Source organism: Diorhabda sublineata, chromosome 6 (assembly GCF_026230105.1).
Source record: "Diorhabda sublineata isolate icDioSubl1.1 chromosome 6, icDioSubl1.1, whole genome shotgun sequence".
NCBI classification, from domain to species: domain Eukaryota; kingdom Metazoa; phylum Arthropoda; class Insecta; order Coleoptera; family Chrysomelidae; genus Diorhabda; species Diorhabda sublineata.
In genome coordinates, this window is record NC_079479.1 from 2,228,282 (window position 1) to 2,252,015 (window position 23,734).

At 30.0% G+C, this 23,734-nt stretch overlaps 6 protein-coding genes across 6 annotated transcripts in view; 2 read left to right on the forward strand and 4 right to left on the reverse strand.

Moving 5' to 3' along the window:
* LOC130445268 (PR domain zinc finger protein 14-like) overlaps positions 1 to 550 on the reverse strand; it is an 85,469-nt gene extending 84,919 nt beyond the window's left edge. Inside the window, exon 1 of the mRNA XM_056780830.1 lies at positions 217 to 550. Coding sequence (XP_056636808.1) covers positions 217 to 537 — 321 coding nt within the window. The 5' untranslated portion in view covers positions 538 to 550. The remainder of the gene's footprint in view (positions 1 to 216) is intronic.
* Positions 551 to 2,760: 2,210 nt separating this feature from the next.
* LOC130445082 (fibroblast growth factor receptor substrate 2) lies at positions 2,761 to 6,123 on the reverse strand. The gene is made up of 5 exons (XM_056780581.1): positions 5,964 to 6,123; positions 5,279 to 5,595; positions 4,851 to 5,214; positions 4,577 to 4,793; positions 2,761 to 3,329 (listed from the first exon to the last, which is right to left on the reverse strand). The coding sequence occupies exons 2-5, from the start codon at positions 5,592 to 5,594 to the stop codon at positions 3,165 to 3,167; spliced, it is 1,062 nt and encodes a 353-aa protein (XP_056636559.1). The 5' UTR covers position 5,595; positions 5,964 to 6,123; the 3' UTR covers positions 2,761 to 3,164.
* Positions 6,124 to 6,787: 664 nt separating this feature from the next.
* Positions 6,788 to 8,221, forward strand: LOC130445897 (nucleotide exchange factor SIL1). Its single transcript, XM_056781786.1, has 2 exons — positions 6,788 to 6,999; positions 7,076 to 8,221. The coding sequence occupies exons 1-2, from the start codon at positions 6,891 to 6,893 to the stop codon at positions 8,185 to 8,187; spliced, it is 1,221 nt and encodes a 406-aa protein (XP_056637764.1). The 5' UTR covers positions 6,788 to 6,890; the 3' UTR covers positions 8,188 to 8,221.
* Positions 8,222 to 8,244: 23 nt separating this feature from the next.
* Positions 8,245 to 15,054, reverse strand: LOC130445896 (putative leucine-rich repeat-containing protein DDB_G0290503). Its single transcript, XM_056781785.1, has 12 exons — positions 14,894 to 15,054; positions 14,512 to 14,821; positions 14,369 to 14,457; positions 14,126 to 14,314; positions 13,896 to 14,067; positions 13,771 to 13,820; positions 13,621 to 13,712; positions 12,056 to 12,138; positions 10,992 to 11,999; positions 9,809 to 10,158; positions 9,585 to 9,707; positions 8,245 to 9,418 (listed from the first exon to the last, which is right to left on the reverse strand). Exons 1-12 carry the CDS (start codon positions 15,002 to 15,004, stop codon positions 9,359 to 9,361), a joined length of 2,637 nt encoding a protein of 878 aa, XP_056637763.1. The 5' UTR covers positions 15,005 to 15,054; the 3' UTR covers positions 8,245 to 9,358.
* An 851-nt stretch (positions 15,055 to 15,905) lies between these two features.
* LOC130445898 (UBX domain-containing protein 1-like) lies at positions 15,906 to 17,591 on the forward strand. Its single transcript, XM_056781787.1, has 5 exons — positions 15,906 to 16,079; positions 16,134 to 16,408; positions 16,713 to 17,008; positions 17,068 to 17,371; positions 17,434 to 17,591. The coding sequence occupies exons 1-5, from the start codon at positions 16,027 to 16,029 to the stop codon at positions 17,472 to 17,474; spliced, it is 969 nt and encodes a 322-aa protein (XP_056637765.1). The 5' UTR covers positions 15,906 to 16,026; the 3' UTR covers positions 17,475 to 17,591.
* Positions 17,592 to 18,363: 772 nt separating this feature from the next.
* LOC130445900 (ribonuclease Oy) lies at positions 18,364 to 21,819 on the reverse strand. The gene is made up of 3 exons (XM_056781788.1): positions 21,043 to 21,819; positions 20,270 to 20,667; positions 18,364 to 20,012 (listed from the first exon to the last, which is right to left on the reverse strand). Exons 1-3 carry the CDS (start codon positions 21,105 to 21,107, stop codon positions 19,579 to 19,581), a joined length of 897 nt encoding a protein of 298 aa, XP_056637766.1. The 5' UTR covers positions 21,108 to 21,819; the 3' UTR covers positions 18,364 to 19,578.
* Positions 21,820 to 23,734: the final 1,915 nt, after the last annotated feature.

Here is a 23,734-nt window from a genome sequence, read left to right on the forward strand (position 1 = left end):
TAACTTGAAAACGGATTAGTGCAATAATAAATTTTCATTCGACATTTCGTAAAACGTATTTTGATCAAGGTATACGAAGGGAAGGGAATGTATCGATTCAAAGTTGTACGGGGGAACTACCAATTGATGGAATAGTTGTAATGGAGGACTGGGAGGAATATTTTGAAAAATTTTTGTCTCCCAGGAAAAATGGGGGAATTTTTAATAATTACTTACATCGTCGTCGTCCAATTGGCCGTACACGTCGAGTTTATCGATTCTAATAGTCCCTTGGAAAGGATAACAAACGGTCCCTTGAGATATCTCGGTATTAGACCAAACGGACACCTCGGGTTCCCTTCTATTCCCCAATCCGGCACTTCGAACGCACAAGCTAAACTCCTGAGGAATCAAAACGCACGTTTCCATATCGAAAAAAAAATCTAACACATAATAAAAGTCACCGAAAACAATTTTTTTTTTTTTTTTTTTTTTAATTTTTGTCTCGTGATTTTTTTCGCGATTTATTTGATTATAATCGCGGCCGTAGCCTTGCATCAATGGCACTGAACTAGGCACTAAACTTGACCCTCAGATCTTGAGTCTAGCTGATCCCCCACCTTCTTATATATACACGTGGTTCTACAGGTACACTCTCCTTCTGATGGCAGGTGCTCGCAGAACCTCGCCGTGAACGCTACGATACATTACATTATTTTATACCGCCGGATATCGTTTAAAAAAAAAAAAAAAACGTTTCGTTTTAGTTATTTGTAATAAAGAATTAATTCTAATTAAATATAAATAAGTACAGCCCTGTAATATACGGAAATGTCGATACGTGGCTAGGAAAGTAACCCGAAGCGCAGCCGCCATATTTTTAAATATTTTCTCTTTCTACAACGTCAAAATGTGACGTTTAAATTTTTATCTGTCGTTGACCCCGCCTATAACAAATTTATTTAACATTAATAACAAATTAGATCAATGAAAATCTAACTACGCATTTCGATAGGAAATCTCGTAGTAAGTAAATTGTTTTGCACCTGCCTATCCTCGGGCAACAAGTAGGCGGATCCGCTCGTAACCGAACCGCCTTCCGCCAATAAAAAACGTCGTACAAGTACGAGTCTACCAATAGATTAACGCGGTTCCGTTATCGGATGGGGAGGATATGTAAAACTATGTAGATTGCTATGCAGAATGTAAGTAAGCAAAATAAGAAAAAAAAATTGTTTTCAGTTAATATGGGTACTATTAATATGTAGTGGGCATTGAATTTTTTGTAAAGCTTGAATATTTAGTACCAGGTGTTGCGGTGGTAGATTAATATACAGGGTGGTTGGATTTATATGAAAAAACAACGAGTTTCTTCTTCACTAACAGCTAGACGCCACCAGCAAGTTGATTTAGTGTATTTTCCCAAGACTTTGACTCATTCTATGTCTTCCACTTCTCTCTTATCTCTCTTTATCATTTTATCTCTCTCAGGTTCACTTCTCCTTATTCTATTCACTTTCTCTGTCATCCATTCACTCAATCCCTTCCAGAATCTCAATTTTTCTCTCCCCTATTTATTCTGCGTCTCCCACTCGTTTTTCTCTGTTCCTATAGCACTCAATTTCTCTTTATTTTTGTCTCCTACTCTTTTTATAGCTCTTACTTTGTCACTATTCCTTTCTCTTTCATTCCCACTCCTTTCACGACTCCCACTCACTCTCAATCACTCCCTCTCTACCAGTAGCTCCGCCCCTTTTCCACCTCCTCACTATGTCTCAATTTAGTTCTGTCCCCGAATCACTTCTTCTTTCTCTTTCTCTATCCTAATCACTATTCTAATCTATGTCCCATTCGCTCTCTCCTATACAATCTCTCTCTTTCTTTGACTGTGATACTCTCTCTTTGTCTTTGTTAAGCACCTCTTCAATATCTCTCTCTCACTAGCTCCTCCTCTTCTCCGCCCACTTCGTACTTCGTTCTGTCCCTGATTCACTATCTTTGTTCAACTCATTATATGTCTCTCTCTCTCCTACTTGTGTGTATTTCTCACTTTTTTTCAGTCTCCAAATCACTCCTTCTCTGTCCTATCCAATATCTCTCTCTCTAGCACTCCATTTATTTTTCTCTTTGTCTGACGTTCTTTTCCTAGCTCCTTCTTCTCCTAATCTCTCTTTATCTCTATCTCCCATTTTCTATTTCTCTCCCTCTACCACTCAATTTTCCTCTCGCTGTACTTCCTATTCACTATCTCTCTCTCCTTCTTTCCCCACCTTTTCTTTCTAACAATCAATTTCCCATCTCTCTCATACATTCTCTTTGTCGATTCTTCTCTGTCTTTCTCGTGATATCTCTCTCCCTCTCTCTCTCTAACAGTCGATTTCTCACACTACTAAACATTCTCTCTGTCTCTCTCTGTGACTTTATATACTCTCTCCTTCTAAAAATTAATTTCCCTCTCTCCCAAACGTTTTCTTTCTCTATTTGTGCCTTTCTTCACTCTGTCTCACTAAAAATCAATTTTTCTCTCTCTCTCTCCGTGCCTCCCTTCACTCTCTTTCTCCTCTTCTCGACTCATTATCTCTCTCTACGTAACAATCAACTTCACTCTCTCTCTCTCTCTCTCTCTCTCTCTTTCTATTTTCTTCAAAGCACTATCTTTCTCCTGCTCTAACTAAATATGATGTATTATCCCCTTCTATCACTGACTTTCCTTCTCTCTCTGACCCATTATATTTCAGTTTTTCTCTCCTTCCCCCTCTCTTTAACACTGAATAAAAATCGTTTATTGTAAAATATCATTTATTAAAAAATTTGTTGTACTTAATCAAAATCAGCACATAATATACAATTAAAATATTATTTTTTTTATAAAACGAAATGTATTACAAAAATCTATAATCACTTAAAAATATCTTTGGCTAAAATGACTTCTTTTTTTTTTCTTGTTCGTCTTCGTTCATATAACCTATAAATATATCTTTGACACTCATTAAAAAATATTAACGGTAATAATATCTTTGGTATTTGTAAAATCTATTACAAAAAAATGTTTCCATTGATTAATAATCGATTGTGAGGCGTTCCCATTGAGTATTATTGAAAAAATTACCTCAAAAAAACACCTCACAATCGTCACAAATTATAATAAATAAAAAAAATACATCACAAGTTGTTGATTATGTTGTTCAATCACTTACTGAACTGTGATAATTAATCGTAGAATTATGTCTAGTTTTTCTACAACCCTCTTCTACCGTCATATTAGGGTTTATTGACTGTGATAAAGCCGTGGTTTTTTGGAAATCGATCGTTACGTATTTCTCCTTTATACTGGGACCTTCCGGAACTACCTGATAATTAAATAAACATAGGTAAACAAACAATATAACCACAATGTCAAATGTCAATAGTTTTGTTCGCGTGACGAATCGATTCTTCATTACGTATAGATACAGGAGTATGTTATTTCTATGATCTTGAACAACATAGTACTGTTAAAATATTTATGTCGTTTATTAAATATTCTAAAATAGAATTTATAATCTACAAAAATTGTACAACCACCAGAAACGATTCAGAATGAACGAAATCGATGTGACTCGCGATCACGGAGCTGTAAATATTCATAGTCTCGAACACATACGATGAGTTCCGAATTAGACCCACTAACAAAGCTAATATTTCAAGTTTTATCCAGTTGTTTGAATTTTTTTTTAAATGATGGTCATTATTTATACCTTAAAAAGTTTTTTTTTTGAAAAATAATATATTAGTGCCGAAAACGTTAATTGTAATCCAATAAATAGTGATATTGAATTTGTTTATTAAATAATGAAATGAATGAACTGTGTAAAAATCTATAACTGGAATAACAACGAACGCACACGATCAATTCCGATTTACACCCGCGAACAAATCTAATGTTTCGAGTTTTATCCAGTTTATATTTAAAGTGGTGGACATTCTTTATAGTGTAAAAAAGTTTATTTTTTTCAAAATAATGTATAATTAGTGCCGAAAACGTCAATTCTAATGAATTAAATTGTAAAATCGGATTTTTTTATTAAATAAAGTGAATATAACAACCTAATGTCAATAACCCCAAATTCAAAATCGAGAAGGTACATTTTTTAATATATTTATATACATAGTGTCAAAAATATACAAAGTAGCTATTTAATTCGTGTTGAAATAATTAAGAACCGTAGAATATATTGGAATTTTAAAGTTTTTTTATTAAATAATGAATTAAATTGTTACCTAACCTCATTTATCACAATGACTGGATGGAACTTTTAATATTTTCATTTTTTTTGTTGCTGATATTCATTTAAAAACTTTTTTTAATAAAAAATAAAAAGATAACGATTAGTAATGCTCAATTTATATAAAAATTTGTTAATTATTTATTTGTTTAAACTTGGAAATATAAAAGTACAAAACATTCAAATAAATCGTAAATTTCAAACATTACAAGTTGAAAAACTATTTTGAATTTAAAATAAACACCCAATATATAAATAAATTTACAATTAAAAATATAAAAAAATATCATTGTATCATAAAAATAGTAAAAAAACGTGTTGATATTACTTACAGTTGGTGCATTGGAGTTTCTATCTCCATCACCATTCAAATCTAACTCTGCATAATTCACTTCTTCTACTACATTAGGATCAACACTAACATAAGGTATTAAAGTCGTATCTGGCGGTCTTGCAACTTCTAAATCTTCAGTATCAATATTAGCGTAACAATGACGTTCTTCTGGTTCTTCCGGCATATCAACGTTCATATACAAACGAGAAGGACCGCTGATAATACAAAAATAAATACAATTTGAACCAAAAATAACAAAAACATCATCATACCTCACTTCTGTAACTTCTGAGCTGCCCATATTTATATACTGTGGTAACATCAAACTACTATCTAATACTAGGCTATTTGTATACGTAGGCTCAGGTACTAAGCTGCCTCTTTTGTTATTATTATGTTCTGTAGGAGTTTCAACTTGCAGAGGAGGAGATAATGTAGGGCTTAAAGGACCGTTACTCCCCACAGAACCCGGCCGGCTATTACCGACGATCGGTCTCGAAACCGGAGGTACAGATATCGGATTCAAATAACCCTCAGTTTGAACTTGAAATATATTGTTCAAATTTGGTCTCCTCGTTACTAAAAGTTGACCGTTAGCGAGCGAATCGTTGGGGTTTGATTCATCCGCGAGATTTCCTTTAAACAACACATATTATTACAGTAAATTTTATTTTTTTTTTGTTTTATTTTTTAATAATACCTGTTATATATTGTTGCACAATGTTAAATAACAGTTCCGCTTTTTTACATTTAAAAGCGTAAATACCGTGTCCTGTAGGACATCTTCTGCCGCATTCGAAACTGAAAATATCCGTATCACATCCATATTTCCTGAGAGCCCTTAACGGCCATTTCGTTGGTTTTTTTCCTCTTTGGTAAAAAATCAAATCTGTCTCGGTTACTTGTAATTTTCCGGGTTTTATCTTTTTACCTTGATCGTCAACGTTTGTTACTTGAAATATATTGGGGTGTCTGTCATTTATATCACTTTTACTACTCACACACCCCATTTTCATACTAACAACAACACAATAAAAATCATAATATTTACGAGTTCATAAAAAAATTACTTGAAGTTATTTGTTATCTATTTTTGTATCACTACTGTTCTGATTAAATGAAATTTTGTTTTCGTAAAACTAATTCACAGATAATAAATTAGCATTATCAATATCACTAACAATAATGTCATTAATACTTGACATGTTCTTGTTAAGGTATTTATTTGATAAATAAGTTGAACTGTATACAATTTAATGTTTTGTTTTATCGTTCGAATCACTAATTTAAAAATATTTCAACGAGAATAGTATTGTCACTATTTATTTTTATATAGACGCCCTTATTTATAAACAAAAGCTAAGGTTAATTCAATTGGAACTCACCTAACTAATGGGTTTTAATTAACCGATTCCAACAAAAAGCATTTAATCATCTTTGGTTTAGTGTTAACTGTTAAATTATTTAAATTCTTCTTGGAAAAATTATAAAAAAAAATACATAATGACATGATTAGTTGACAACTTAATGTCAATACAAGAAACTGATCATAGATAAATTGAATATTATTAGGAGGCGGTTAGTTAATGGGCGCGCTGTTTTGACCATCGAACTCGATAAATGTTTATCTCTATCTCTATCTGCACTATTCTAATTTGATCGCCAAAGTGATCCTCTTTCTTCCAATAGTACAATTCCACTCACATGTTACTCTCTCTATCTTTAATATTGACTGTATGCTTTAATTGCATCAGCATTAACTCTTTTAACTATCTATGTGCGGGAAGAAATTGTGTACTTGTCAGCTGTTCCTGTCATACGCCATTTCGAAATTTACTCAACAACAAACATATTTATTTTTGTAGTAAATTTTCTGATATTTTGTCGTTTGTTTAGATTCTTGAAGGAAAAGTTTCAATTTCATTTTTTGTATATATACGCGATTATTTTCAATTTTTTAGAATCACAGACTAACTATATTTAGATGATTCACGGCAATAGTTCTGACTAAAAAAGCGTCATCTAGATGTGTGAATTCTAATTTGACAGCGTATTCTATTTTGGGAAATTTAATTTTGATATTACCAAGTAATTGGAATGTGTCACGCAGTATTGACGCAAATTTATTAGTTTTTACTTATTTTCTGTCAATTAGATTTCAATTTAATGTTGCAGATCCATCTAGGGATCTATACGGGAAATAAAAATTGACTTAACCTTGTGTCATATATATGAACCGTCTATGGAATAGGTTAGTTTGTGGTGGGAATTATGAATAGGAACGTTGTGCTGTGTATATTACATTTTTATAAATGAAACTTTTAATACTATTTATATTAGGAATAGGAGTCGTTTGCGATGAAAAGGAGGAAAATAACGAACCGTTTATACCTACAAAAGAATGGCAAACGGTAAAGAAAGGTAATTTTCAGCAGCACTAAAAAACAAGGTTAGAATTCGTTTAATACGAAACAAACCTTATAATTTAATATTGTAGATCAAAAAGTACCAAGCGGATTACATTACCGAATAAACGTGAATACAGGACTCGTAGAAGCCAAATTATTAGAAGAAAAAAACGAAAAAACCGATGTACTAGAAGTCCCATCACAACCAAAAGATGAAGATCTCAATTTAGAAGATTTAAAGAAAATGTTGAAGCAAATGAAACATGAAGAAACGGTATCGAAGCAACCAGTTTATCGCACGTACGACGAAATAAAAAAAGAACTAGGAAGTTTGAATCTAATTTCAAAAATAGACGCCGAGGTTTTGGAAGATCTTTTAAAACAACATAAAAATGAAATGGATAAAAAAGAACCTAATGTCGATAACATAATAACCATCCTGGACGATTTTGATTTCTTAGGTCACCAATTTGATAATGGATTAGAATTCGTCAGGCAAAATGGGTTTAGAGACGTTATATATAAAAACTTAAACTCGTCTGATGATGTTATAAAACAAAAAACTTTGAAATTATTTGGTTCTCTTGTTCAAAACAACGCCAGGGTTCAAATACACGCACTGGAAACTGGAAGTATCCCGGTTCTATTAAGGATTTTAGACACAAATTCCTTGGAGGATATTTTGGGTCATACTGTATATGCTATTGGTTGCCTTTTAAGGAGGTTTCCTTTAGCACAGAAAAAGTTTGTAGAAAACGGCGGGGTTTTTATAATAACCCAAGTTTTCGAGAAATCTTCAATAAAAATCCAGTTGAAAATAGTTACGTTAATGACGGATTTGTTTATAGAAAAAAGAGAAGCTTTAGAAAACTCAAACGCTTTAGCTCTAAATCAGTATCACAACATTCCTTTAGAGAAGGAATTAATTAATCAAAATTGGTGTTATCACATTAACAAACTTTTGAATGGAATATTTAAAAATTATGAAGACGATCACGATTCAATTGAAAAGTGTTTGGTTTCCATGGATGTAATGAGTGACCAGTGTAAGGATCATTTCAATAGAAGCGTTTTGTTGCTTCTACAAGAGAAATATAGAAGATTAGTAGAAAAGGATACGGGTGATGATGAATTTTTCCATAACGTAGTAAAACTTTGCGGAAAGATTTTGAACCGCATTAAAGAAAAAACCGAATTATAATTTAAATTATTTTTGTAATATATTTAAAGTGAAATTTGTTGTTTTTAAGTTTCCACCAAAATAACTAATTGTTTAAACTTAATATCGACAAGAAAAATTGTGGAAAATTAGGGAGTATATAGGAAAAAAAGAAGTCTGGGGATCTTATATGCAATCGAAAATTTAAAGTAATAATCAAAAGAGGTACAGAAAGAATGGAGAATAAAGATGGAATTATTACCGAGACTAAATATAACACCAGAAGAGGAATGAAGATAAAAAATAAGATATAATGTATAAGAAGGAAGTGCAGACCAAAAGAAAGACCTGGACAGTGATATAAGAGTACTGGATATTGTAAAGGACCAAAATATGATGCAAGAATGTAAAAATATATTCAAAATTTATCTATCTCGATAGAAAAGCCTACAGACCATCAATTAGAAACTGACTATAGTCAAGAAGAAAGTGTAGACTGAGAAAGATCTGGAGGAACGATATTGAAGATGATATTGGAAGTATTGATGATTGTAGAAGCAAAAAATGAGATGCCAGGATATGGAAATATATTCAAGGAAGACCTGGAGATATGATATTTGGAGTACTAAGGATTGTAGAAGCAAAATCTAGATGACTGAATGTAAAAATGTTCTTAGATTTGATAAATCTCAAAAGAGAACCCTTAAAATGATTAACAGAAACAAGGTATAGACAGAGGAAGACTTGGAAGAACAATATTGAAGTAAGACCTGAAGGAATGATGTGGGAGTACCAGCAAATGTGGAAGCAAAAACCAGATGCCCAAATGTACTTAGATTTCACAAAAGAAAATCCCAAAAATTCTCAAACCTACTACAAATAAACTATAGTGATTAATGAAGACATTGAGGAACGAGATTGAGGATACAATGGGAATACTAGGAATTATAGAAGAGATAATAAGATACCAGAATGTTGTAATGTAGCAGAATGAAGGATAAACTGAAAAAAAATAAATGGAATAAAGTTTGATCCATTCTAAATTAACAGTTTAATGAAGTTAATTTCCAATTGTTGGTATCTAATTTGGTTTTTCCTTCTCTTCTTATTTTATAGGAATTTTGGAAAAATAAATATCACACTTTCAGTAAATTAAAGTTTTGTATATTAAATTGATAAACGACAACATTAGATTATAATTCTACATTCAATATTATTTCCTTGCTGTAATCATTTTTGTTATCTTTTCATAAGATTTTTCAACTGCTGCGACCTGAAATTTCAAATTTTTTTGCACTATTCTGTTATAAAAAACAAAATAACTACCTAAATATTTTTATATAATAATTTCAAACTTTTTTGAGGTATTTTCTCCATGGAAACCATTGTATTATATATTAGTGGTACAATAAAATTCAATATTTCAATTTTTAACTTACCTCCGAATCGTAATCTTTCATTTTAGATAAAATATTGTCTCTACTTTTCTTATTAGTCGCTTCTATTTTCAAACAGTTACTTAACACTTTTTGTGACCACAATTTCCACCTTTCACTATCCCTCTACAAGTATTTTTATTTAAAAAAAAATAAATAACAATACAATTTATTATTATTAAATCATAAACAATAAAAAGTTAGTAATATGAAGATATCAAACTTACCTGACTATTTGACTGTATTTCTTTTATCAAAGTTGTATAACTCGCATCTTTCTGTTGAATAAGTTGTTTAAATTCGTTATTTTGACCCTGGAATTGTCTCAATTGCTTAATCAGATCTTGATTACCTTCTTCGTATTCTTTAATTTTTTGAGTACATTCTCTCAACACCATCGCTAAATGTTCCCTGAATTTATTTTCTTGTATTCTTAATTTCTCTTCTTGTTCTTTACGAACGTCTTTACTAGATCTGTACAATTTTTGGTATTTTTCTTCGACATCTTTCAGTCTTTTGAAATACTCTTCTTGAATTTCTTCTCGTAGTTTTATTTCTATTGATAAAATATCGGCTTCTACAAAGGGTTAACGATGACAATTTTGGAAGTTCTGTTCCAAATCGTACGAAACGAAAAAGTGATTTCATCATTATATGCCGAATTAGAGACGATGTATGAAAATTGTAGAAATTGAAATGTAAACAAAACCGAACCGGCAACGTTTTATAAACGTATACAAAATGGCGGAGTATTAAATCTGTCAAATGTCAATCAATTGTCATAGAATTTTAATCCGAACATAGTGATTATTATTGTTTTATCTATGATCCAAATAAAAGAAATTAATATTGAATAAAAACTAATTGAAACGAACAAACTATTCTTATCTTGAAATAAAGAAAACGAGCAGATGATAGTAATGTTGTAGCCAACGTATTTTTCTGTAATGTTCAAAATAGTACAAAACGACAAGTGATTTTATAATTATTTTAAACGCACTGACAAACATAAAATGTAAGAGTACTAAACCTGTCAAATGTCAAATAATTATCATAGATTTTTAATTGGAACCATAGCTATAATAATTATTACGAGATCGGAGTAAACTAAATGCAGAATATGAAAGTTGACTTACACTTTATATAACTAAACGAGCAAACAATTCAGATCTATTTGGGGGTATGTGAAACGAACAGATGATAGTGGTATTGTACCAACGATGCCAGTTCGGAAAAAAGTTATTTTCTAAAAATATTTTCATTAAATATGACCTGTAGAATCGTTTAAAATGAAAAAAATAGATCTGTAAATATTTTTTCACTATAAATTTCATTTTTTCGTGATTTCAAGTCTTTTATATAGAAAATCAGTTTAAAATAACAGGTAAAAACAAAATTTTTTATACAAACCTTTATGATTTTCCAATTCTTCTTCCTCTATCGCTTTCAATTCTGCTGCAAAATCTGTTTTAACTGCATTTTCGTTATCAACTGTATCTACTTCGTCCCCTAAGTTTTCTTCAATTTTGTCTTCCCTTGAATTTTTCAATTTTTCTTCTAAACTTTCTACCACTTCATTCAAACGTTCTATAATTTGTTCTTTGGTTTTAATTTCTTCGCTCATATGTTCCAATTGAATTTTCATCTTTCTACCAACATCGATTTCTTCTTTCAACTCCTTAACCGTTTCTTGTAAATGTTTTATGGAATCATCTTTCGCCTTCAATTTCATCACAACATCTTCCAATTTCGTTTCGAGTCGTTCTACATAATTCCGACAATTTTCCAACTGCTGTTTATAACTTTTATTTTCAAATTCGAAAGTGCACCGTTCGCCTTCGGCGATAGTTTTCAAATTGGTCAATTCGTCGACGGTTTCCTGCAACAACCTCAACTGTTCTTGGGCGTTTTGAAGGGCTTCCACTGATTGCAGATAGTGATCTTCGGATTTAACTGAAGATTTCAGTTGGACGTTTTCGTTAACCAATTCGTCTGCGTACAGTTTCAAATTCTTCAGTTCCGCCGAAGATATTTCCAATTCTTGTTTCAATTTATTTATTTCGTTTTTGAGGTTCGTCCTCTCTTTATCGACAGTTTGTTTTAGTGTCTCGAGCTCATTTTTTAATTCACTTTCTTTGTTATCTTCGGCTTGTTTCAGTTTTTCTTCTAAATATGCAATTTTGTATTCGGAAGCTTTCAAATCTTCCGCCATTTTTTCCAATTGGGGTAAACTGTATTTGCTGGAGAAATTCTTGATGTCGTTTCGAGTTTGGGATAGAGTTTCTTCCATTTTAGCCAAAAGGTCTTTGTTGGTGCTGTTCAAATTGAGGATTTGTTGGTTTTTGTCTTCGATCATTCTTTTATAATTTCGTAGATCGTTTTGCATCAAAATCAAATTTTTCGTGTGATCTTCATTATCTGTAAAAAGTGATATTCAAATATAATACAATGAAAATAAATGGAATATCATTTACCGCATTGTTTGAATTCTTTTTGGTAAGAATCCGATTTCAATTTTCTGTATTCCAATAATTCTTTCATATTTTCTTCGTAATTTCTAAAAATATAAACGAAAAAATTACCACAGAAATATGGAATAGTCTATTTACGAGATACGAGGCGCTAAAAATTTTGTTTTCCCAATTTGCACTATCACAACTTTCTTTACAGCCCCCGTAGCGCAATATTGACTTTTTCTAAACATATATACATCTTTTGAAAACGACCTGGTAGTAAATGGATCACATATTTGCAATATTTTGATCTATGCGATTTTTTTTATGAGAGCAATATGTAAAAGTTTCCATAAATATTCAAATAGGGCCGTAACTTTCAAGCAAATGAGAAAGGATTATCAACAATCACAAAAACTATGTTTTTACGATATTGATACCAAAATTTGACTGTTTTCGTTTTGGTATTCATTTCATGTTTCAACTATACAATTTTCTTATCGCCCCCTATAGTAAAATATTGATTTTTTCCATTAAATATCAATCCTTTGAGACTAAGTACAAGTATTTGAGCTCCATATCTGATAAATTTTGATATATATGAGTTTTTTAGTACAAAAATATATAGCGTTTTCCAAAAATCCTAAATTGGAGCCTCATTTTTCAAAAAAATACATCAAACACCTCAAGAACTTATTATTTTATATTTTTAAGTGGTACAAAACTTTCTTCAGTAAAAAATGTTTGCTGCAATCCCAGAAAAAATATATTTCAACACGTTCACTGCCATGTGTATGAAAACATCCAATTCCAAAACTTTCTTATCGCCCCCTGTAGTGAAATTTAGATTTTTCTATCATATATCCATTATTTGAGAGTAAATAAAAATATATGAGCTACAAATTTTATGAATTTTGATGAATGTGATTTTTTTCAGCCTAAAAAATCTATAGGGTTTCACAGAAATCCAAAATTGGAGTCTTAAATTGCAACCGAATGAGGAAAAAATTACCGAGAGCCATGAAAACTATAGTTTCACGATATTGATACACAAATTTAACCATTGTCTTTTTGGCAATCATTTCATTCCCAAATATGCAATCTAACAACTTTCTTATTAACCCCTGTAGTAAAATATTGATTTTTCTGTCATACAACCATCTTTTGAGAGCAATTCCAAGTAAATGAGCTGCATATTTGAAAATTTTTGATATATATGAGATTTTTTGGTACAAAAATATATATAAGGTGTCCCAAAAATCTAAAATTGGAGCAACGTTCAATTCCACGACTTTTTTATCACCCCCTGTAATGAAATATCGATTTTTCTCATCATATATCCATTCTTTGAGAGTATTTACAACTATATGAGCTACAAATCTGCCATATTTTGAAGAATGTTACATAAATCTATAGGGTTTCCCAGAAATCCAGAACAAAAACCTTAAATTCCCCCAAAAAAAAATAAGAAAAAACACTAAGATCCTTAAAAACTCATTATTTTATATTTTCAGATGATTAAAAACTTTCGTACGTCGATAATTTCTGTAGCACGTAAAAAGATATTTTAACAAATTCAAAATTACCTCAATTTAGCATGCAAACTATTGATTTGAAACGACTTATCCACTAAAAGTTTCTTCAATTTATCTTTGTTTGGTGTTAAATTGTTATTGTCCTAAAAATAATAAGCAAATTAAATTTTTCACATATTTTATTATATAAAAATAACTTACCAAAGAAAGTTTTTCATTAACAGACGTATTATAAATATTTGTTAATCTTTCTAAAAAAATAAACAAATATTTAACAAATTTCACATGTAAACAGGATATTTTGATAAAAAAAATTGGAAACTCACCCTCCAAATGTTTATTTTCATTACTTAAAGTTTCCACTACATCAATTAATTCCTCGCATTGCTGCTGAGCACTTTCAAAATTTTTCGTCAAAGCCTTCATTAAATTTGCATCATTGTTTTTGGATGAAATCAATTTTGTTAATTCATCTTTGAGTGTAATATTTTCTTTTTCCTGTTAAATATTTGGAAAAAAAATTAATTTATTCAATACATCAGTAGTAATAACTCACCAATAGTTTGACTGTTTTTGTTTCTTCTTCTAATAAAGCTTCCAATTTCCCAACTTTTTCTTGAACGGCCATTTTATATTCCTCACTGTTAAATTGTTTATTTGCATTACTAAACGGATTCCTATCCCCTTGTAATTTCAGATGTAGGTCATTTATAGTAGACCTGTATGTAGAAATTTCTAAATTCATCTGTAAAAACATATATTTTAAGATATTATTGGTAAAATGATAATTGATACATACATTATCGATAAGTTTTTTGTATTCTTCAATTTGATTTTCCTTACTTTCTAATACCGATGTTAATTCTTTAAGAGCACCAGTTTTTTCAACTAAAATGACACAACACTGATATAATCATTATTTAAACACAATCACAATATTACCTAATAAACATTCACTATTTTTATACGAGATTTTAAGTTGATTTAATTCAGCTTCTGCGAGTATTAATTTCTTTTTCATAGCATCCATATTAATAGTCATATTTTCAACAGTTTCCTTATGTTCTCCCTTTAACGCTTGCAATTCCCTGAGTCTTATATCATACAATAATTGTAATTGTTCTTGGTGATTATTGGCGTTTAAATATTTTTTTTGCGTCTCGTCGTATGAAATCGTCGAAACTATTGACGAATTTACTGTGCTTTCATCGTAACTAAAATCGTCTAGTTTTGTCCTCACTAAATTTTGTAACTAAAATTTATTTCACCTTTATTTTTTTATGAAAACTTTGTTGAAAGTAGAACGAAACATATTTCGAATTACCTCTTCATTTCTTCGCTTCTGATCCTCCAAATCCTCTTCTTCCTCTTCATTTCTAGATTTGTTCAAATTTATTTCCGTATTTTGAAATAAACTATTACCTGGATTATCCATTTTTACTAAATTAAGGTTAAGTTTTTGTTTATATTTTTTGTTGGCTGTGACTATTCGCACGCTCCCGTGAAAACAAGGACACACGAATGGACCCACTTCAAGTTTCTTCTTTCATATATTGAGAACTAATAGAGATAAGTTGTTCGTTTTGGTCTAAAAACCGTCAGTGAATCAAGTTCCTTCATTTTATATATAATATGAGTGAATTGGTTGAGTCTGAGGAGAGTTGAACGCGGACATACAACATGATGGCTGATTTTTCTGTACCCCGATACTTTTTGTATCCCTTTTACGACATAAGTATTGATTGATTTCATGACGAAGCTATAATTATCCACATAGTGGTCGCTACTAAAAAACACGGTCTCGTTTATAATGAAAATACTATTCAAATCTGTAATCGAATTGTATAATTAAAATTGACTTGAGTTTATATCATCAGTCATACTATTGTGTATAACCTAATTTTTCAATTTAAATAGCATTTTTTTCATAAATTACAAGGAGTTTTTGTAAATTAACATGGATTTTTCTATTATTCTATCCGTGTTTTGTATTTACACGGGAACGTGCGAATAGTCACGGCCTTTTTGTTGACATATGGGTGCACGCCACACTCAATATATGACAGTTGTAGTCATTGATTTGCGAAGTCAACGTTACATATGACGTCATTACTTTTAATCACAACGGTTCACCCAAGAAGATATTGAAATAAAAGTTGAAAAATTTGATACAATTTTACAAAATTTCAGATGGCGCTGGAAAAAATTAATGGAATCATAAGAGAAAATCGGTAGTTGTAAATTATATTATGTTTATTCGATTACTCCCTTATTTTTAGGGATAATTCACTAAAAACGGTGCAATGACGTAATAATTAACCGAATTACTCAATAATAGATGGCAATAGTGTTTGTAAAAAAAAATATCTCATTATCAAGGTTAACAACCAAAATAGTTACTTGACAAAATTTTATTGGAATTGTCTGTTGTAAACTTAGGGAAATATTCTTAACAATATGTCAAACGTTGTAGATACTTTAATGGAAATGGGTTTCAGTAAACAACGAGTGTAAGTATAAACCTGTATTTAAAACATAACCTACATTTTGAATTACAAAATTAGAGAACAAGCTGTAAAAGCAACTGGTTGTAATGATGTACAAAATGTTATGGAATGGTTACTGGCTAATGAGGAAGAAGTAACAGGATCTGAAGGACCTGTTAAAGAGGAACAAGTTAACCCGGAGGCTGCTGGTGAGAATAGTGCGAGTCCCCAAACCCAACCAGAATCGGGGAATATAGAAGAAACTCCGGCTGTAGCAAAATCAATTAAATGCGATGATTGTGGAAAATTATTTGATACTAATGAAGCTGTAGAATTTCATGCTACAAAAACAGGTAAATTTCATATTTATCTGAACAATTTTTAGATCATACCATAAAACTCTGTTCGATACGATTTTCATTGAAAATTCGGGAAAATTACAAGCAAATTTCCAAATTATATTATAAAAATATGGTTACTAGAATATTTCAATAAAAAATTAACCAAACTACTTGTTTTGTGTGTTAAAAATAAGATGTTTAACCAGGATATGGAAAGAAATCAGTATTTCAATTAGTGGGTTAAACTTTGCGCGAATTAGTCTAAATTTTAGATATTCTGCGAGTGTTGAAAATTCGTTTGATGCAATATTTATAGGTCATCAGAGCTTTTCTGAATCAACAGAGGAAAAAAGACCTTTAACGGATGAAGAGAAAAGAGAACAATTAGCCAAAATAGAGGCTAAATTGAAGGCTCGCCGGTTAGAAAGGGAAGCAAAAGAGAAAGAAGAAGCATTGCTCAGGGAAAAAAATAGGATCAAATCCGGGAAAGAATTACTGGAAGCTAAAAAGAAGCACGAAGAACTTGAAATGAAAAAAATAATTGATCAAAGAAAAAAAGAAAAAGAAGAAGAAAGGCTAGCTAGGCAAAGAATTAAAGAACAAATTGAACAGGTAATAATTCATTAGTCGACTGTAACCTCATTGTAAATATGAAATTTCTTACTGTGTAGGATAAATTAGCTCGTAAAGCAAAATTCGGTAATCAATCTGAAGCGCCAGCGCCTGCTCCAACACCGGCAGCTGCTCCAGTTGCTATTAGACCACAAACAAGTTATTCTGAAGTGAAATTACAGATCCGGTTGCCTGATGGTTCATCAGTTACTCAAAGTTTCGGTGCTAAAGAACCATTATCGGCTGTTCGTCTCTTTATAGAAATGAAAAGAAACAATACTCAAGAACCTTTCAATCTTATGACAAATTTTCCAAAAAAAGTGTTTCAATCTGATGATTACGACAAACCTTTGGAATCGCTGGGTAAGTTACTTGTAGTATATTATTTATATTTCTTCTTCTAATTGTGATATTTTACTTTTCAGACTTGGCTCCAACCGCTGTTTTAATAGTTAAGAAAATTTGAAACTAGTCGTTGTTTAACTGAATTTTTAACTCAATTTATTACATAAAAAAATTTTTTTATATAACATTATTCGCTAATTATACAGACGAAAAATAAAACGCTACAATTCTAAGTTTATTTTGGTGTAATATTCGTTTTTACTTACCTCAAATAAACATTAGAGACTTTTTAGTACCATAACTTTTTGATATATAATTTTATTAGTATGGGAACTGGATTTTAACATAATTTTTTTTTCATCAATTACAGTAATTATCTTTAGTATATTTTCTACTACATGATAAACCGTTGAAAAATTCACCAAATTTCCTAAACATTCAGGAATTGGTGTATTTTGAAATATATCATCCAATACCAAAGATTCTCGATGGGGGACTGTTTTTAGAACGTTTCAAAGCATAATTGTCCATTTCCTGCTACCATTATGTTTCAGATTCTATTATGTAGCAGTTTTTGATACAAATCCATCATCTGTTAGTTAAATTTCATTATTGAAAGTCTGTAATTCATTTTGTACTTATCGGTATCAATAAAAGGGACACGTTTAACTTCTTGTGAAGATGTACGGTCCCAGATCACCACATTTACCGGTTTTAAAGCCATTTTGTCCATAAAAATTTGTTTCTTTTACAAAAAGTTTAAAATTTTCAGATGTTTTATAGGACTTATCGATGAAAAGAACCTTATACAGCCTTTTTTTCAATCCGAAACCAATTCTAGTGGAAAATCTGTATCTGAACAACTATTTCGGTAATTTTCTAAGCACCATCAAGCTGGATAATGAAACCTAAGGGCCTAAATTTGTAACGAGTAACTGCTAGTTTGAACAAATCCAAAATTCGACCACAAGAATAATTTTTATTTGATAAAAGTGTTAATGAAACCAATAATTATAACTTTTACTATATACCATTTATTATAAATAAAAAAAAATTACAACGTATCATTAGCAATGTTATGGGATAAATATACAAATATAAAAGTATGCTGGAAGTTTTCTGTACAAATTTAATGTTACGAAGTTGGAATTTATGGAACTGTGACATACTGTACACTACACTAACACTAATTAACTGGACTAGATGTTTATGGAATCCTTGAAGGACTAGACAGTGTAGTTGTAGTAAATAGTGTGTTAAGTAGGATACAGAAATAGAACAGAATGATTTTAAGCTTGTTTCTAAGTATTTTTCTACTTAATATAAAGTTTTTTTATGTTTAAATAGCTTCCAATTAATAAGGATGGAATTATTATGGCTTATTTATTAAAAAATATTATAACAATTAGTTCTGATACAATTCTAAGATTTTCTGAAAATATTAATAGAACAAAAATTAGTGAAACATAAGAAAATAATCTATATGGGATTAGAAGTTGTGTTTTTTGATAAAACATTTGAAAATAGAATGTCATTTTTATAAAAATGATATTTTGAACTTAATAATTGGTATAAATGTGCCCTAATGTGCAGATAAACTAATTTTTCAAAAATTTTAGTGAACTAATGTACATTTCTCTTGATGTTCTCGATGCTTACATCCTTTCGAACACCAGAAGTTAAATATATCAATAAGAAATTATTTAACGATATCTAGTTCTTCAATACAACAACAAACTGGTTTTCTGGGTGAAATAATTGAAAAATTGGGCCAAAAAATTGTTTTTTTTTTAGATTTATCCAATTAAAAACTTGACCGAAACTATAAAAAATAAATAATGTAGAGTTAGAAGCAGTAATTTTGAGAAAACGTCTAAACTATAATGAAAAAATGTCATTTTTTGTTAAAACTTTGATAAAATATATATTAAATAATGAGTACAAATGTTTCCTAATGAAGAATTAAACCATTGTTCTTTACTAGAACAACAAAATTTACTTATAGTATAAAATAAATGAAAAATTAGACAAAAAAAATAATTTTCTAAGAATTATCTACAACCTTACAACCCTGTAATACCCTTAAATTATTATTATAAAAACCTTTGCATTTATTCAACCTAATTTCAATCGGCTTTAAAGTGATTTCGAATAAAAAACCTTTTAGTCGTATTTCTGTAGAAAAAAAAATAATTTATAACTACTCACCCTATACAAAAAATAATTTAAATAGTAATCCAAATAAGAAATTTCAATAATTCATAAAATTCCATGTAGAATGACGTTCTAATCATCTCCTCCTCCGTATATTCATCAATATAATCCATCTGGTAGGATACTAATTTATTAGGAACCGCAGCTAAATACATAACGGGTTTCTTTTCACCACAATTCGTTATCACCGATTTCAATTTATTATTAACAGGATTCGTCGGATCACAATCTATTAGTTCAAATGATTTATTAAGACATATCCTAATTTCGCTTATCATGGATAACTTAGTATGCGGATCTACAACACACTGGATCATCGGGTCGTACTTTGTAATTGATTTAATTGCACCGGCTACTTCTTCTACAGAATAACCGTTACTACTTGGAACGATGTTACTTTGTGCTAACATATTGGTAAGATTATATAATTTGTTCCATTCCAAACCTAAGAAAAAATATTAACCGGTAGTTCAAATGTACCCTAAAGCGAAACTTACATTAACCCCACAAATTATCAAATTAACATGCAGATAATTCAATAATAAAAATGGATGATCTAATATAAGTTATATAATCACCATTAACTTCCGAAATACTACCAGGGTTAACGAAATTTAGTGTCAATGAACGAAATATGAAATTTCCAAAAATAAATCAAAAGTTTATATTTTGAAATAAAATGATGAATGAATAATGACTAACCTTTCATAAAAAAATTCGGAATACTATCCAGCAGTGGTAATGTCACGGAACAAGTCCCGTGTTTGTCCCATTCGTGTTTCCAAAACGAATAAGGTTTTGTATTCCCTTCTATATTAGTCCAATGTTCCTTGAGATCATCTAAAAGAGGATCTAGTAGATCGGGGTCGAAGTGTATAGCAGAAGGGCAAAATAAAGGACCTTCTGTCCCTATTTTCGTAGGCCATATTCCGTGGACCTCCCATTGGTCTTTATTTGACGGCATGGTACAAGTATTGTCTGGTTTGGCTGCTTGCCATTCGGCACACGATGTTATAGCCCATCGTTGAGAGAACATCAAATAATCCCAATCATGGTAAGGGGTTGGTGACGGTTTGGTTTTATGTTGTATTTGATAAGTACTATGAAAAGTGATAACATCATATTTTTTATTAAAAATATACAATTATCCTTATAAAAAGGATAAATTCGACAGAATATACGGTTAAAACCATATAGAAGCATAAATTTAATATAAACGAAATTTTTTTTTTAATTGATACGACGTATAAAACCCGTCCTGGTATTATTAACAAAAAAATAATTATTTTTTTTGTAAAACAAATCGACAGTTTACAAATTTATTCAACAACCGTGTTTATCTTTCATAAACACGATAATTTTGTTATAACTAAATAAGTATTTACAAATCAGCTGAGTTACACAATGTAAATGTACGTACAATAGGATAAAGAAAAATCATTTCTTTGCATTTATCGAGACCAAAACAAACTTACCTGACATATTTAGAAATAAACGTGAAAAACAGTAGAACAAATGAAAACTCCGATTTTAAAATCATTTTAGAAATAATTAGAACGTTTTAATCAATTTTGCCATCGTATGTTTATCTATCATTTTATTACTATTTATGTGACCAACGATAGACTGGTTAGATTCTTACTTGCGTAATTACAATGTTGCCAATAATATAATATGTTAGGTTACTTCCGGAAAAAAATGTATCACGTGGAAGTTTCGTGAAAAAATTAAAATCAATATAAATAAAAGAAATACTATAAAAAAGCATTTTAATATAAAGAAAATGAATAAATTTAAACAGCTAATAGACAAATACTAAATTAAATAACTAGCTACTAGATTTTTTCTCGTGTAATAGGTTTTCTAAAAAACCGTTTAGGAATGCACCTCGAGATACAGTGATATCATCATTATCAAAACATATATTTGATATGTCCGGACTTACATCCTATCGAACATCAGTGGAATGAACTTATCCTGCACCTGCTACAAAATCTTGTCGAATGTTTTGCACATAACTAAATATATCGAAAATTTTATTTTAATATAAAACAATTAAGACGGTTTCGTTTTGTTTGATTTGATTTCAAACTTGTGGACCGTAAATAAATGTATAGTTTGATAAATATACCCAGCCGCATCCATTATTAAAATATTTTGACGATTCAGTAATTTCGAATGCAATTTACTGGCACATATATACGGAGGGTGAAAGATAAATTTAATACAATATAACCCTATTTAATTGCACAGTTGAATAAATTAAACAATTTTATGAATGTTTAAAAATGATATCAGAATATTTTATCTCTTTTTCATGTTGAAAGTCTGATAGAAATAATGATTCTTTTCACGATTTATTAATAACATCGAGTATGACTCATTACTTAAATAAGTAAAAATACGTTTGTAGAAATATAAATAAATAAATAGATATAGAAAAAGTACTTACCATAAAATTCTTACAAATTGTGATTTATTTCAGTATGATGAAATAATATTGAGTCACAAATAAATAATAAGTGTGATTCCCTGAATTTCACAAAATTGCCAACTATCACAATAATTCAAAACATGACAGCATCTAATCTACGACAATTTTCGCGATTTCTAAAATGTTTTTCACCCTCCACACCCGATTCTTTTCTGCTTTTTGTTGTACGTAATTAACGTATCGTAATTTATTTAGTTCTTTACAATCTTTCGGAAACTAAACCCAAAGATTATATACACTGAACTTAAACAAAATGCTAAGTAGTTCCAGTAATTCTCTACCTTGGCAACAAGTGCATGGTATGAATGTTTACTATTTTATCGACTAAAATTAGAGAACTGTAAACGTATCTTTAACGTTAGGTAATTCCGCGATAGATGTCACCGTATATTTCGGAAATATTTTCAAATAAAAGATTAAAATTTGAAATTGCACTTTAGAACCATAAAAACGATGCGATTCATATAAATAAAACGAAGTTAAGAATTTATTATACTATTACGTATTATCAAAAGCATTCACGGCTACCATCTTCATTTATTTTACATTGGGTTGTTTAATTATACGGTTACATTTTTTTCATATCGTTTTATTGATTTTCATTTTCTAGTACATTTTAGACCCACCCATAATCAAGCTAAGACGTAAAATTCATGTACCTAAATTACGTTCATAATAAGGCTGAAATCACGGCTATATTTACATAGTTGTCAGATGTATCGAAATGTATCAAATCCACCCTAAATGCTAATGCAACAATTATAAATTGTTTGTTATTGAGTCATATGAGATTGAAAGAATCATAATAATGTGTGAAGAAGTCAACAATAAACGTTCAATATATTTAATTAAATGGTAAAATCTATTGTGTAAAATAAAATTTTGACATTTGAAAATTCTTGTTTGTCAAAGTAATTTACATGGAAACCGTTGACATATGTCAAAATGTTGAATGCTTTTTAAAATATATCATAGAAATCCGAAAATATTGACAGATTTAATTATGTCAAAGTGAAATAGTCGATTAGGGATTGTGTTATTGTTTAAAAGATTGTGCATTATAATGGCAAGTACTTTTAATATTATAATGAAATCAAAAAAAAAACTACTAATTTTTTGTGTTCCATTAAATTTTAAATTTAGAAAATAACATCATAAAAACGATCCATTGTCAAATATTCGTACATTTTGCTCTCGTAGCATTTTTGACATACGATTTTTGATATGACCTTCAATTCTACCAAGTCGTGAAAAAAAAATGTATCCTTTATCTGTATGTCTCACATTTCATTCTTATAAATTTGTATTGATAAAATGTCTGATACTATGGTAGTAATTACATTGATGTCAAATTTTTATTTATTCTGAAAATATTGGGAATTTTTTATTCTAAACAAATTACCTGCCCTGTACTTTTTTTATTAAAATAAAACAATAAATTTAAATACGCAAGACCCTTTGAATTTCTGTATGCGCATGCTCATTCTTTGAGTTACTTCTTTCATAACTGTTAAGTTTAAATAATTTTGAAACGGATGGTTTCGCCAGGAAAACGAAAGATCTGACAACGATGTATATGCGTCACAATAGATGTTATGATGATAACCAAAACTCTTATGAAAAAGAAGTTTATAAAACAAAAATATTATAAAAATAATGATGGAAAGGAAGAA